The sequence below is a fragment of the Lampris incognitus genome, chromosome 13 (assembly GCF_029633865.1).
Source record: "Lampris incognitus isolate fLamInc1 chromosome 13, fLamInc1.hap2, whole genome shotgun sequence".
NCBI classification, from domain to species: Eukaryota; Metazoa; Chordata; class Actinopteri; order Lampriformes; family Lampridae; genus Lampris; species Lampris incognitus.
Window position 1 is genome coordinate 7,015,570 of NC_079223.1, and position 14,391 is coordinate 7,029,960.

The 14,391-nt window shown below is 45.1% G+C and overlaps 1 protein-coding gene across 5 annotated transcripts in view; it reads left to right on the forward strand.

The window, feature by feature from the left end:
• Positions 1–14,391, forward strand: part of LOC130123237 (neurexin-1a-like) — a 456,613-nt gene that overhangs the window by 200,145 nt on the left and 242,077 nt on the right. For all 5 annotated transcript variants that reach the window (XM_056292379.1, XM_056292376.1, XM_056292378.1 and 2 more), the window contains 2 exons: positions 9,710–9,913; positions 13,135–13,161. In XM_056292379.1, coding sequence (XP_056148354.1) covers positions 9,710–9,913; positions 13,135–13,161 — 231 coding nt within the window. The remainder of the gene's footprint in view (positions 1–9,709; positions 9,914–13,134; positions 13,162–14,391) is intronic.

Consider the following 14,391-nt stretch of genomic DNA (forward strand, 5'->3'; position numbering starts at 1 on the left):
GCACTGGAGCCTGCTCAAATCCACCATCCTCAACACTTGCGAAACCACCCGTGGGCACGAGTCCAGAAAACACCAGGACTGGTTTAATGAGAATGACAGCGATAGAACAGCTCATCTCCAAGAAAAGGAAAGCCTTTCATGCTCAGCAAAATGATATAACCTGCAAGGTTATTAAAAGAGTGGCTCACTCCAAAGTCAAGGCGGATGTCCAGAGACAGGCGAGGGAGCTTAAGAACTCGTGAGTGGACAGCAAAGGCTCTGTAAATCCAGCAACTGGCAGACTTGGGTGACACCAGAGGCCTTCTCAGCACTACTACGGCCGTCTATGGTCCAAGCAAGCACAACTTAAACCCCATGCACTCAAAGGACAGGTTGGAGCTGCTGAAGGACAACGAGTCCATTAATGCCCGATGGAAGGAGCACTTCCAGGAGCTCCTCAACCACGATAGCACAGCTGAACCTGACATTGCCAGCCACATTCCCCAGAGTCCCATCAGAGAAGACATTGGGGGAACCTCCAACAATGACAGAGGTTTAAGATGCCATCAGGAGCCCTAAGAACAACAAGGCTGCTGGTCCAGATGGGATCCCAGCTGAGATCTTAAAGGAAGATGGACCAGAGCTCCTGTACCACATCCACGCCTTCCTGCTCAAGGTCTGGGAAAAAGAACTTCACTCAGAGCTCAGAGATGCTCTAATAGTGGCCATATTCAAGAACGGGGACAAGGCGGAATGTGGAAACTACAAGGGCATCTCACTTCTGTCAACAACAGGCAAAGTCCTCGCTTGGGTCCTCGCAATGGACAGACAACAATAAGAATATGTAGAATCAAATACAAAAATGGTGTTTTATAGCAACAGGCAAATTTTAATGAAACCGTGGATTAGTTCACACTTGAACATGTCATCAAACATGTGGTGAGATCCATAGACGGGCTGCAAATTGATACTGTGAATGACATGACAGAATACGCCTCAGACAATTAAGATTTAATTTGAAAGAAAGAAGCAGTCAGAGTTAAACAGAGGTAGGAAAAGTAGAGAGAGGGCGAGAGAGTGCACTGAAATTGTTTCCATCTCTTGACATATGTGTCAGTTTGGTTTGCCTCTGCATTGCTCTGGTTTTCCATGTGTGCTTCCTATTCCAGCTAATGAGTTGACAGGAATTAGGGCATAGTACATGAGGGAAGTGGAGTGGACATGGCGGCGGGGGGGCGACCTTTCCACTTTAGGAAGATAATTGCCTATCTAGAGAATGTTACTGGATTCATAAAAAGAGGCCTAATTCATGTTGACTGAATCAGTCAACTAAGGCAGAAAACACAAAGGGCTGTTTCTCAAACAGCATGTACTAAAGGTGAGGCCACTGCTACTCCAGCACACCTCCCCCTGACTCCCCAACTCCTCTCTCTCTCTCTCTCTCTCTCTCTCTCTCTCTCTCTCTCTCTCTCTCTCTCTCTCTCTCTCTCTCTCTCTCTCTCTCTCTCTCTCTCTCTCGCTCGCCCCCCCCCCTGCCCCACTCGTTTGTTCACTCTTTCTCACTGTTCTCACCTCTCTGTGTGAGACTGGCATCGGCAAGAGTATAATGTGGGAGCGGTGGTATGGAGGATGAGCGCCGGCATGCTGCCAGCTGTTTTGATGGCTCCAGATTGCCTCTGCACTGGTAGGATGAAGCAGGCACCAGCAGGCTGAGGAACTGTCAAAAGAATTACTCCGGCCCTCACTTATCCATGCATGGTGTACCACCCGGTGGCAAAATTCAGCTACTGCATATGGTGAAGGAGGAGGAGAAGGAGGAGGAGGACAGTGACAATGACTGGAGGGAGCAGGAGGTGGAGTTGAGGATGAGAGCAACATAGCTATTCGCCTGCTATTTTGAGAGATTTTAATTAAGCAGACAAAGCAACTTTCCCCTTATGCATCCCAAATGTCCTCCCCTTCATTGTTCCTCCAGTTGCTAATTAGCCCAAATATTAGTCTTGTAGTGTGAGGCTGAGGCAGTATCCCAGATGGCCCAATAGCTGCGGTGCAACACATGCACATATTCCCTAATGAGATATGACATCCTGGATTGCCAACACTGACAGCAATTGCATCACTTCACGCCGACAGCGGCCGCCGATGGATGAGAAAGAATAGGCATCTTGGTTCCGGGTGAATGCCGAGGATCAATGCCGACAGATCCTTGACAATCGATGTAAATGTCATCGCATCACATGTGCATACTCACACTAACACGCACTCACACACTGGCAAGTGCCATCATAAGAACTCAGACACAGATAACCCAAAGTTCACTGAGTTTGAATGCTCACACTCTGAAAGAAAAAATAAATAAACATCACAGCATTTTCTGCCTCACTATGCTGCCCCCCCCCCTTCTGTATTTGGGTAACGTGTTATTTTGGTTTGAGTTAGATAAGAGGTGCTGCACAAGCCCTTTTTGTGTTGGTATTACATATGGGTCACTCTGGGTGTACACAGTTTTTGTATTGTTTGGGTTGAATTTGAAGTGACAAAAAGTTTTTTTTTTTTTTCATTTTTCAACTTTTCTTTTGCTGATGTCATAAGTTCCTCAGTGCTGCAGTAATGTACTATGTAATGTGAATTAGCGAAAGTACAGCAAATCAGTCCTTTGAATATGCATATTGCTTTCCAGAGCATAAAGCCGTTTGCCATTGGTCAAAAAGGTAAAGCCAAGAGCTGCAGAATATAATTGCATAAATGTGAAATTTGCTTAAACGGGAGTATTGCTGTAATGTTGCATTAAAATTCGCCCATCCCTGTGCCAGCAAAGCCCTGTGTGCATGATGAGTCATCATTCAGCAGCCCAAATTATGGATACAGTCCAAGGGAAAGGATGGTCCCCATCCCTAAAGCGATGTCACAGGGAGGCATGGAAAGGGAAAAAGATGTAGTAGGTGATGTAGTACCCCAGGTAAGAGCGCACTGGTCAATTTTCTTGGAAGTGGATAACTTTTTGTGGACCAGGGCACAATAATCATCATTTGGATTTTGTGGCTCAAACAATCATTTTATGGATTTACAAAGTCTTTTTCTTGTTACTTTTCTAAAGCGTTTTTGTTTTGTTTTTACGAGCAGATCGCTTGTTCACATCTCACTTTGGGGGTTTGGTTCTCTGTTGACAAGCATTGACTGAGCCTCTCTCATAAAGAATATAAAAAAAACAATTCTGTTTGCAATGTTAAGCAGACACCAGAACTTGCATTGCTTACAGCATTAGCTGTGGTTGTAAAGTCTGGAAGCCTGACATCACTGTAATCAAAACTGAAAGCCACGTCAAACGGCACCATCCATTCAAGTCTATCGGACCTGAAATGTGAAGTATAGGACCCAGGGGTCGTCATTCTGAAGCACTACTATAGGGGGGCCTACTGATGGATTATGGGTAAAATGAAATAGCAAGAGTGGGAGCTAAAGAGAGAAGATATCTGTTTCGTTGCCACCATCACCTTTAATTCATGATGTTCATAATTTATGATACAATTCTCATTTCGTAACTTATCATCGAATATGCCTTGTTTCCATTTTAGTGACACTGGCTCAATGTGTGGCCTAATGGAAAAACTAACGCTTATCAGGAATCAGGAACATTTCTCATTTCATAGCAGTGCAACACAAAGACAAAAACACATGTCCAAACTACAACAAATATATCCAAACTACAAAAAAACCCCCCACAAAAACACACATCCAAAATAAAAAAAATAAATATTCACTGTCCAAGAGAGCGAACGCCAGGATGACTGTCAAAACTGCTGGTCTGCATGGGCTAGCAGTTAGCTTAGCCTGCCTCGCTTCTGCGTCCTGTCAGACCACCCTTGGTGTTTCCTCTTCGGGTGCAGCGCCAGTCAGGGCCGTGGTCCTTGGGACACAGCAGACCAAGCTCCCTCAGCTCCTCCAGCCAGACATCTTTGACACACCTCCCTGCACTCCACATGACGACGCTAAAAACACAGTCAATGCTAGGTGAGGCCGCCGCCAGACCGTCCTCGGTGTTATCGGAACTGCCGGTCTGCATGGGCTAGCAGTTAGCTTAGCCTGCCCCGCTTTCGCATCTTGTCAGACCGCCCTCGGTGTTTCCTCTTTGGGCACAGCTCCAGGCAAGGCCGTGGTCCCTGGGCCCACTGGACGCAGCAGACCAAGCTCTCCCAGCCGATCCAGTGACAGCTCTCCCAGCCATCAAATGAAGGCACAAACTTACACGCAGATGTGGACAAAGACACTGCATGGACGGTACTGGATGAGGCCACCGCAAATGTAAATTGCGCCGCCATGTTCCCATACCAGTACTGGGTGAGGCCGCTGCAAAGATAACTTCGAGCCGCCATCATCCCACACCGGAAGCAGACATGCAGCATCAAATCAATTAACCTATTCATTTTCATTGTGGATTTCATTGAGATTGATGTATGGGTACAATTGTTAAACATTTGTTGTCAAAAAAATCTCATCTCTTCATGAAATGATGCAGAGGCTTTTTGCATTCAGTGCCGTATTGTAAATTGACTGATTTCCCATGAACATTTCCCAGTTTCTCTCATGGTGTCATCCACTTCACTATGCTGCTTTTGGGGTATCGTCTAACACTGGACATCATAGTCTGTAAATGCATTTTCAAAATGACTGTTCATCCTGTTTCTAGGCAATAGAAATAGGATTGGGCCCTAGGATCAAACCTCACTGCTAGAAATGATTTGTAGGACCTGGCACTGGCGTCAAAATAAAGAAATAAAACTACATAAGATGTTATAATATATTGAATTTGACTGGCATTCAATGAGACGAGGACCTATTCAGGCCCTTCTATATATTGCCCCGTTTTCGTTTTGCAGAATCGTTGATGTTCAGGAAGAAACACGCCGGTCTAGCTGCTGGCTATTGTCTCATGTCACAGCCTTAATGAAGCTGATGCCTGCTTACGGTGTTAGACCGAGGCAGCAGATTTGAAACTGACCCACAACAATCCTGCCTCCCCGTGCAGGGAATGGGTTCCATGTCGCTTCAAATCCCCTCAGTTGGCAGTTGTATCCAACCTTTTAATAGCCAGCGAGTCTGTCTCTGGGGTTGTGTACAGTGAGAAAGACTTAAAAAGAGGGCTGCAGAGAAGAAGACATGAGCTGCCCTGAATTATTTATGATGTCTCTGAGCCATTTCTTCCCCTTCGTTATGAAGGTACATGCATTTTATGAAAGCCTTTGGCAAACCCTTTCGTGGCAAAATTTGAATTGGGTCGGGCTTGGTGCCCTAGTGTGTTGTGGGGTGTCACAGGCCTGTGACGTGCATCTGACAGCTGTCCTCTCTGGCCGTGGCCACCTTGCTTAGGGGAGGTTGGAGGAAGAATTTGCTGCGTACTTTCCTGTCTGCCTTTGCTTGCCTCCTTGTTAGTAGCTGAGCCTTATTTGTTACTGCTCTCAGAGTGGGTTCACCATTTACTCCTCTTTTTTTTTCCTTATGAAAGTCAGGAAACAGCGATGCACAGTGCTTTACAAGACAGAAAATGAATGTCTTGCTGGCTTACTGTGGTATGCTCCATCTCCTCTCTGACAGCCTCCTGTTGGGCTGGCATAGGGAGAACCTCCAACTTTAATTCTCTCAATTTATTTTGATATTAAATAATGGGGGTGCCATGTAAAATGACTGGCCTCAAAGGATTGGGTTTTTGACAGGTGTTCACTTTGCATTAGATAATAATTCCCTCACACTCCAGTCTCCATATTTCCATTTCTATCTGGGCATTACTTTTTTATGGCTGTTTGGCAGCCTCTCATATTTAGCTCAGCAGATGTGACATTTAGGATGAAATGCAATATTTAAACATTTACTGCAGTTTTGATAGATTTGATCTACCTTTTAAGCGCTCAAAAAGCGGTTGTAAGGACGTTCATGTTACTACGATGTTAAAAAGAGCTTCGGAATTATTTGACAAAGGAAAATCGCTCTTTAAACACTCCGTTCATCTTGTTTTCCAATGGGCCTTGGATTTTAGTCCGATCAGCGGCACCATGTTGAATTGGCTAGCGTTTGAGTTAGACAGTTCAGAGAAGATATGATGTCCTATATGGACTCTCACCGTACTTACTGAACAAATCAACCATTTTCTTTAGTCATCATATGATCCTGTCATATCCATCCATCCATCCATCCATCCATTATCCAAATCGCTTATCCTGCTCCATTAATGGTGAAATCTATCATGCATACAGCAGGTCTAAAATTTTACAGTGAAACATTTCCAACCACAACAGCAGCTGAAATGATGACCACATTTCATTTTCCTTTCTGAAAGGTGGGGAGCTTTTGAGCCAAAGCATCGACTCGTGCATCACGTCCGCTCGCAGCTTCGTTTGTGCTTACACACCAAGCTAAGGCTGTAATTGATCACGCCTGCTGGTAACAAACAACAGTTTTTTTTTTCCTGAGTATTAGGCGCTTGAGGAGTAGTTCCATTTGTCCTGGCATCTGCTTACACTTCTCAAATGCAGCTCTTTGCTTTGCACTGCCTGGCAGGAGGCAGACAGTTTAGCGCCGAGAGCTCGTTTGTCACACGCCTCTGTCATCTGCGGCGTACCCCAGGAGGGCGTGCAGAGATTGGATTTGGGTGAGGGATGTGGCGGAGCCGTCCCAGGGGGATAGATGTGACATTGGTTGTATGTGACGAGCCGGTGGTGATGAGGTGGTGTTGTGCACACGCTGGTAGCCTGTCCCCCTCCCCAACTACCCACTCCTGCCTCTCTCCCACTCCCCGACTCTCCAGCTCCGCACTATCTGCTCTATCTGTCTTAGCGCTGCAGCTGCGGTAATGGCTTTGTTATTGGATTATGGTTTAGTTACAGGAAATGCTGTTGCAAACTCCTGCCAATATTAAACAATCTCCCCAACATTTCTCCAGATGGCAGCCTTAATGCTTTGAGTAAATGCAGTCGCCCTGTGCAGGAGCTCGATACGCCAAGGTCCACAAGCTATTACACTTCCTCCCGCCGACTGTAGTCTCGTTCCCGGTCAATATCTATTCAACTGTCGGTAATTTGTCACTATTATGTTGTAGACATGCAGACATGTGGTGTGAGACGCTTTCAGTTGTTCTCATTGAAGTTTAGTTGTCTTGATGGAGGTATTAGAAAATGTTTCCACTTCAGAAAGATTTTGTGTTTTTTGTGTGGATCTTTTTGTGCTCATCATTTTCATGGGGCGTCCTTTCCACCCTTAGGTTTTTGTGTAGTTTGCAGGATACTGCCTCGGCATGCTCTCCACTACTCAGTTTTCTCAGAGATGGGGGCTGCCTCGGTTGGCACAGAGATGACAGGAGTCAGACAGAGTTTGGGTGGCTGTCAGCTGTGGTGCACAACAGGATGGTGATACATGACTTGTGCCAAGTCTTCACACACCGCCCCTGGATAACATCTCTGCATGCCTGGCATCTCACTGTGCTGTCACTTGCTCACTCGATTTTGGCTTGATTCATATTGTTCTACTCCTTGGTTAAATAATCGTTGACTCAACTTATTACTAACTCACTGTGCTTTGCACAAAAAAAAAAGGAAAAAAAAGTGGATTTTTCTCATTTTGGGTTGGGATACAGTAGGGGTGGAACCCTGTGCATAAGGTTCGTGGTTGTGTCGGGAAGGGCATCCGATGTAAAATTTTGCCAGATCAGTATGCGAGTTGAGAAGACCATACCGGATACCCTATGCCCTCACAGGGTCCTGATGGAAACTGTAAAATCTGCTGTGGCAACCCCTGAAAAACAGGGGGGGAAAGCTGAAAGACGAATAAGATACAGTAAGGGTGGGAATATTTTTGGAATTTTGATTCTTGGGGTCACGATTTGATTCAAAATCGATTTTCAATTTAAAAGGATTCCCGACTCAAAATCGATTGTAGATTTGGTACATAGGGGTGCTAATTTCAGGATCTACTCCAGTCCGCTGTCCGCTAAGAAAGGCGGCGTGGCAAGTTATGGCATGGAAGCAGACTAAAGTGTGTATAAGATTATGTAGTTTTTATTGTTGAAAAAGTTATATCAGTTGATTGCAATAATGTGAACACAGAAAGGCAAACCTCACCTTTCTCAGTAAAAACTGACGTGATGGTGTGTCATACTTTGGCTCCATTGTCTGGATCATAAATCTAAAGCCTTCATTGTCGACTACGCTGTAGGGGTGCAGGTCTTCTGAAATTAAACAGGCGATGGATCTAGTTTTTTTTTTTTACCCGTTCAGAATCGTTGGGAGTTTGGTAAAGTGGTGCAGTGTGCGTTGGTTGTGTGTTAATGTTGCTGGAGGTCATTGTTCCACTTCTTTCAACACTGGGCGATGGCGTATGATGTGACACCTAACATTTTTAGTGTTCCTGAAATACTTAACTTACTTAACTTTCGTTTTGCAAATCTTGCATACCCCGGGGTAGAACCAGAACTCGCCAGAGGGACTAGTACATGTCCAGTCTGGCCTGGGAACACCTCGGGATCCCCCAGGAGGAGCTGGAGGGCGTTGCTGGGGAGAGGAACATCTGGAGTGCCCTACTTAGCTTGCTGCCACCGTGACCCGACCCTGGAGAAGCGGCTGAAGATGAATGAATGAATGAAAGATCTTGCATATTGAAGGAGTCATGTCGAGCTCCTTCTCTCCCGGGAAATTGTAAAATCCAAAATGCTTGCCTTCAATGATGAAGGGCCTGGCTGACTTTTTGTGCTTCTCCTTTTTTAGAAACTAGCCCTGTTTTCCGGAAGCAGGTGCGCGGCACGTCAACATTGCCAGCAGCGAGGAGGCTACTTATGACTGAATTTTTTTAAATCGATTTTTGGAATTTGTGAATCTATTCAGAATTGTAGAAGATAAGAATCACGAGTCTTATGTGAATCGATATTTCCCCCACCCCTAGGACTCAGTAGTTTCCACTATGTCCAAGTTGTGGAATGGGGCACATGTTTTAGAAGCACGTTAAAAGAACAGCTGGAAGACTGGAGTTCTGGTTTCTGTGTTGAATCAACATCAGCCAGTTATGTGTGAGTGACTAACGTGCGGAGAGACAAAACATTAAGGCTGCATGTTGACTTTCCTGTGTTGCCATGTTAGTATGCTGCCGTGCAAGCCCACTGCTGAACTCATCACTCCAAATAAGATCCAGTGCATACGGGGTTGTATAATCATGTGTATTTGGCTACTGACTGCAAGCTGATTCATATTTATGCTGCATGACTTAAGCCCTAATGAGAATCACATTTGGAGCACAAGATGCATGAACATGAATCTTTTGTCAACAATGGGATTTAAAAGATAAATTACGTACACAGAATATATATATATATATATATATATATATATATATATAGAGAGAGAGAGAGAGAGAGAGAGAGAGAGAGAGAGAGAGACAGAATGAGAGGGCGGGAGAGAGAGACAGCAAGAGGGAGAGAGAGCGAGAGGGAGAGAGAGGGGTAGGGAGAGAGACAGCAAGAGAGAGAGTGACCGAGAGAGAGACTGCGAAAGGGAGAGAGAGACAGCGATAGAGAGGGAGAGGGAGAGAGACGTAGGGAGAGAAGGATAGCGAGAGAGTTCGGGAGATGGAGCGGTAGGGAGAGAGACAGAGGTAGGGAGAGTTTGAAGTGTAATTGATGACATTTGTTATTTGTTTGTGGCAGACTAAAGCACACTTCACTAATGACTCATGGTGTCGTCTACCTCCACAGATGCAACGGTTCTCAGCTATGACGGCAGTAAGTTCATGAAGATCCATCTGCCAGTGGTAATGCACACAGAAGCCGAGGATGTGTCCCTGCGCTTCCGCTCTCAGCGTGCCTTCGGCATCCTAATGGCCACCACATCTCGAGACTCTACTGACACCCTCCGTCTGGAGCTGGAGACCGGACGTGTCCGTCTGACTGTCAACTTAGGTAAAGCCTTGGAAGAAAAATAAAACTCTTGATTAGATCAGCAAGGCTGTGTGGCACAATGAAAGAAATGTATGTTCATTAACACGTTTGAACATCACACACACATACACACACACACACACTTCCTCTTGTTACTTTTGAATAGAAGGAGATGGTATAGAGACTTTCAATGGCCAGAGTCTGCGGCTCTTTGCTTACTGCCAGATGAGCACACGGATGCCTGTGCCCAGCAGGGAATGCTCGTTGCCCATCCCACTAATTAACTCCTGCGCAGAGTCCGCACATCTGCACGGCCCAAAAAGGAGACTTGTTTTTATAGTCCTACACATGGCTTGCCCTTTCGCCGTACCGCGGCACATCATTTGAAGCGAAAAATGAGAGCTTATCGCCGTGCTTGTTAACGACTCGACAACCCTTCTGCAGATGAAAGAACCCCCCTTTTCGTCGATATTCCCCTCAGTCAGGGGTAACCAAGGGTAACGCGCGATGATGCAACACGAGTTTTGAGTTGTGACTCAAACAGAGCCCCGTGCATGTGTGCGCGCACACACATGGACACACACAAAGTGCAGTCAGACGCACACATACAGACAAGCTCGCAGCAAACACACACCTCTCTATTCTGTCGTGTTATTCCATATTTTGTTCCTTTGTTTTAGCACAAGCGAGGGGGTCAGTCTGAGCGCACAGCAGCTCGGTTTTGTGTTACCGCGCGTCCTCCCTCAAATTATCAGAGTACGTTTATGAACAGAAAATAGATTCAACTGTTGGTTTTTACCCGTGTCTCTTTATTCTTTTCTGTTTTCGGTCGAATAAATACAACAAATGTGATAGTCTGTGTGTGTGTGTGTGTGTGTCTCTGTCTGTCTGTCTGTCTGTCTGTCTGTCTGTCTGTCTGTCTGTCTGTCTGTCTGTCTGTCTGTCTGTCTGTCTGTCTGTCTGTCTCTATATTGGTCTGCGTTTGCATATCTGTGTATGTGTGTCTGTGTATCTGTATGTGGGTGCATGGCTTTGAAATTCTGTGCTTGTGAGGATTTAAGGGGAAGTAAATGAAGATATTTTTGCAGCCTTAACTGAAGAAAAAAACAGAATTTCAGCATCATGGGGATTTTCTTCTTGCAGGTGGGGCCTCATTCATCAGTCACTCGTGTGTACGTACAAATTTGTTCTTACACGCCCATGGAATCTTTTAGCCCTCAACATTGTCTGACAGGCAGAGAAGCCTGATGGGTATTTGTAATTCCTTCCCCCTAACATCTATTGTCTACCTCTTGCAACGAGCAGTCACCCAGACTTGCAGGGACGTCAGTGTTGGCCGACTGGTGTCTACATTCAGGGGTTACCCAGGTTCTATAGCAGCCTCTCAGACAAACCTCAGGGCTAAAAAGTCCCGCGGGTTTGTGAGCACAAATTCGTATGAACGAGCGAGCGATGAATGAAGCCCAGTGATTCTCTGTGTTACTTTGTAGCGTTACCATTTGTGTGTTGCATCAGTGCAGACCTACATCATTACTGGCCAGCATCTTCTATATACGAAGATGATGACGTCGTTCCATCGCCTAACCTTGACAGTTACTCTGCTCGCTCAAACTGCGCTCGTCCCATTTTCCCAGAGCGACTGGAATATACGTGGAGCCGTTAGGGGCTCGTGGAACCACAGACAGTAATTCTGACAACTTAAAATCCATTTATTTATTCAAGAATTTCACGTTTTTTAAAGAAATATTTACAAGAATAAGCAGATACAGATATCTGTGTGTGCTTATGTGACTGTGAATGTATGTGCATGTTTGCATGAGTTGGTTTATGCATGCGTGTGTGTGTGTTTTGTAAGCAGAGAACCCAATGATGCTTGTGAAAAGTTTAATATCTCCCCAACAGAGCAATGCCGCAGAAAAGATAGCCATCTATTTCTGCTTTCCGCTGGCTAAACAGAAATGGGTTCCCTAAGCGGTGCCGTTTAGCGATGCATACAAAGAAGACAGCCTGTGTCTGCTGTCAACCAAAGGCAAGCATGTATCCCACCACTGAAGACAACAGCGCCACACAGTGACAGGACTGACAAGTCAGATCAGTGTACCTACAGCCAAAAAGACGTCCTCCGATGCTAAAAAAAAAAAGGGGGGGGGGTACCAATCATTCTGTCATGTTTTTGTTTGAATTCCCTCTGACACATTTCACAGTTTTCGCTCTATCCCGCGTCGGCTGCTGAAGTCTGTCCTCCTCATCCGTCCTTTCCGGAGCAGAGCATTCCCTGTATGGGTGGGCTGGTGCTGGTCTCTGGCTGTTTGCAACCACTTTTCTGCTGTGGTTGACGACACATGACAGGCAGGGTCAAATGGAAAGTGGTGCCGGGCCCGAATGTGGGTCACGGCCCTCAGAGCGCGACACTGACTTGGCATTACCACCACAAAGTGGGATACGGATGCAGAAAGAGACGAACAATTCTCTTAGCGACTGTTGTACACTAATGGTTAAATCTAGTTACAGGTTTTTCCCAGCAGTCTCCATTACAACCAGTAATTTAATAAGACGATTGCAGTATTAAGTTGTTTAATAGGGGCGTTAGTAACAGTTATTCAAACTACTCTGCTACTACTTCGATGGGAAAAAGAAAAAAATATTGTTGCAATGCAGATTAAGATAATTTACTATTAAAAAATCTGCAGCAATCGCTAGAATAGGTTTGCATCTTTCCGATTTGCAGGAAAACAAACAAGTAAATAAGCAGCGTGGCTAACTGAGGCAAAGAGTTGTTTGGTGCCTCTGCAAATAAAGAAAAGAAATGAAAAAAAGAAAAAGCCGTGGCATCCCTTCCACATGGCCCTGCCTGACCCTTACCAAACTCTGATGCTCTCCTAATATAGACCATCTGTCACATCTCCATGTGGAGCTGGAGGTCTTCGCTTTGAGGAAGATTTCTATTCAAATTTCTAATTTTGCTAAATTGCTAATTTTGGATGCAACACAACATTGAAACCATCCAATTAAATCAAATCTGTATCGTCACGGCTTTATATAGTATGTTTCTGCAAACCATGGCTTGTCCTCCACAGCCCTGCCTCAGCACATGGGTACATAGGGCTAAACAGGTGAGAGTATCGGAGGAGGAAGAGGCTCTGTGTGTTCGTCCCCAGAAGGGTGGACTGTGTGTTTTAATGATGTCTGCAGCTGTAACGTTGAAAGATGCATTTATCTCTCATCTATTCTTCCCCATCTAGATTGTATCAGGATTAACTGTACCTCCAGTAAGTTACTGTTTAACTTCCTTATTCTCTAACTGATGTGGGCTGATGATAGTCACTGATGTTCTACTGCCTTGACTTGTTGTTGTTTCCACAGTAGATACAGTTGCAGTGTGTTTAGACTTTCCTGATGAACCATGCGTTACCCTGTTTCTGTTTGCAGCCGTTTTAGGATCCTGAAACGTTATATTTTCAAAAGCTGTTGCACTGGGAATCCAGTCATGGCTGTACGGTGCATCTGACCGGCGTCTTGTTTTGACGTCGGCGTTACGTTTTATTGCACCAGCTCCGAGAGTTATGTCTACTTTGGAAACGCTCGGTGGTTTTGTGTGCATCTGCCGCCTGCTAGCGTAATGAGTTGAGGAGGAGGAGATGGAGGGAGGCTGCAATTAATAACAAACCCAAACATGGCCGTTGACTGTGATTCTTCACACTCACTTGTTTCTAATTAACAAACCTTGGCACCTTGAAATTCCAACTGATTTAAAATGTGTGCTGTGGAAGCACAGGTATTTTAGCCATGCACGATTTCCCACCACTCCCCCCTCTCCTTTTTTTGGGGAGGGGGGGTCTTTTACCTGTCCGTATTTCATGCTACTTGTAAATTGATGAGGCCATTTAAGACACGGAGGAAATACAGAGTGTGATTTTATTATTCTCATTAACCTGCCTCACGGAGCAGAAAGAAAAGGGGATGAAGTGGGAGGGGATCACACAGACGGAATAGATCTTGCAGTGAGATGTGCACGTGTATTTGTGCACGTGCGAGTGTGTGTACACACAGGTTTTCATGCATGTGTGTTTCAGACAAAAGAGGTTACATTGCAATATTTTGGGATGGAAATATCCTTGACATTCATTATTCAGGAAGTGATGAATTAATGATTGCTCCTGTGGAGTCACAATACATTAGCCCTTTCCCCCATTTACTGATTCTGAAGTGATAGACACACGATATAACAAAATATGAGGACCTCAGAAATAACCTATTTTCATTTTAATGGAAATTATTTGCATGTTTACCTCAACATCTGCAAGTTTTAGCTATTCAGAGTCAATGTCTGCAGGGATGCAAACCTGCAAACATCTGCAGGCCTGAAGACATGGTGAGTTTTCAGTGTAATGTTGCCTGGAAGGTGATTTGAAGGTTGTCGCCTAGTGGAAATAAGAGAGAACAAACACCCAGCCAGTATCACATTATGTGACCGGACCTGCAGACATGTTGTTTTTGTT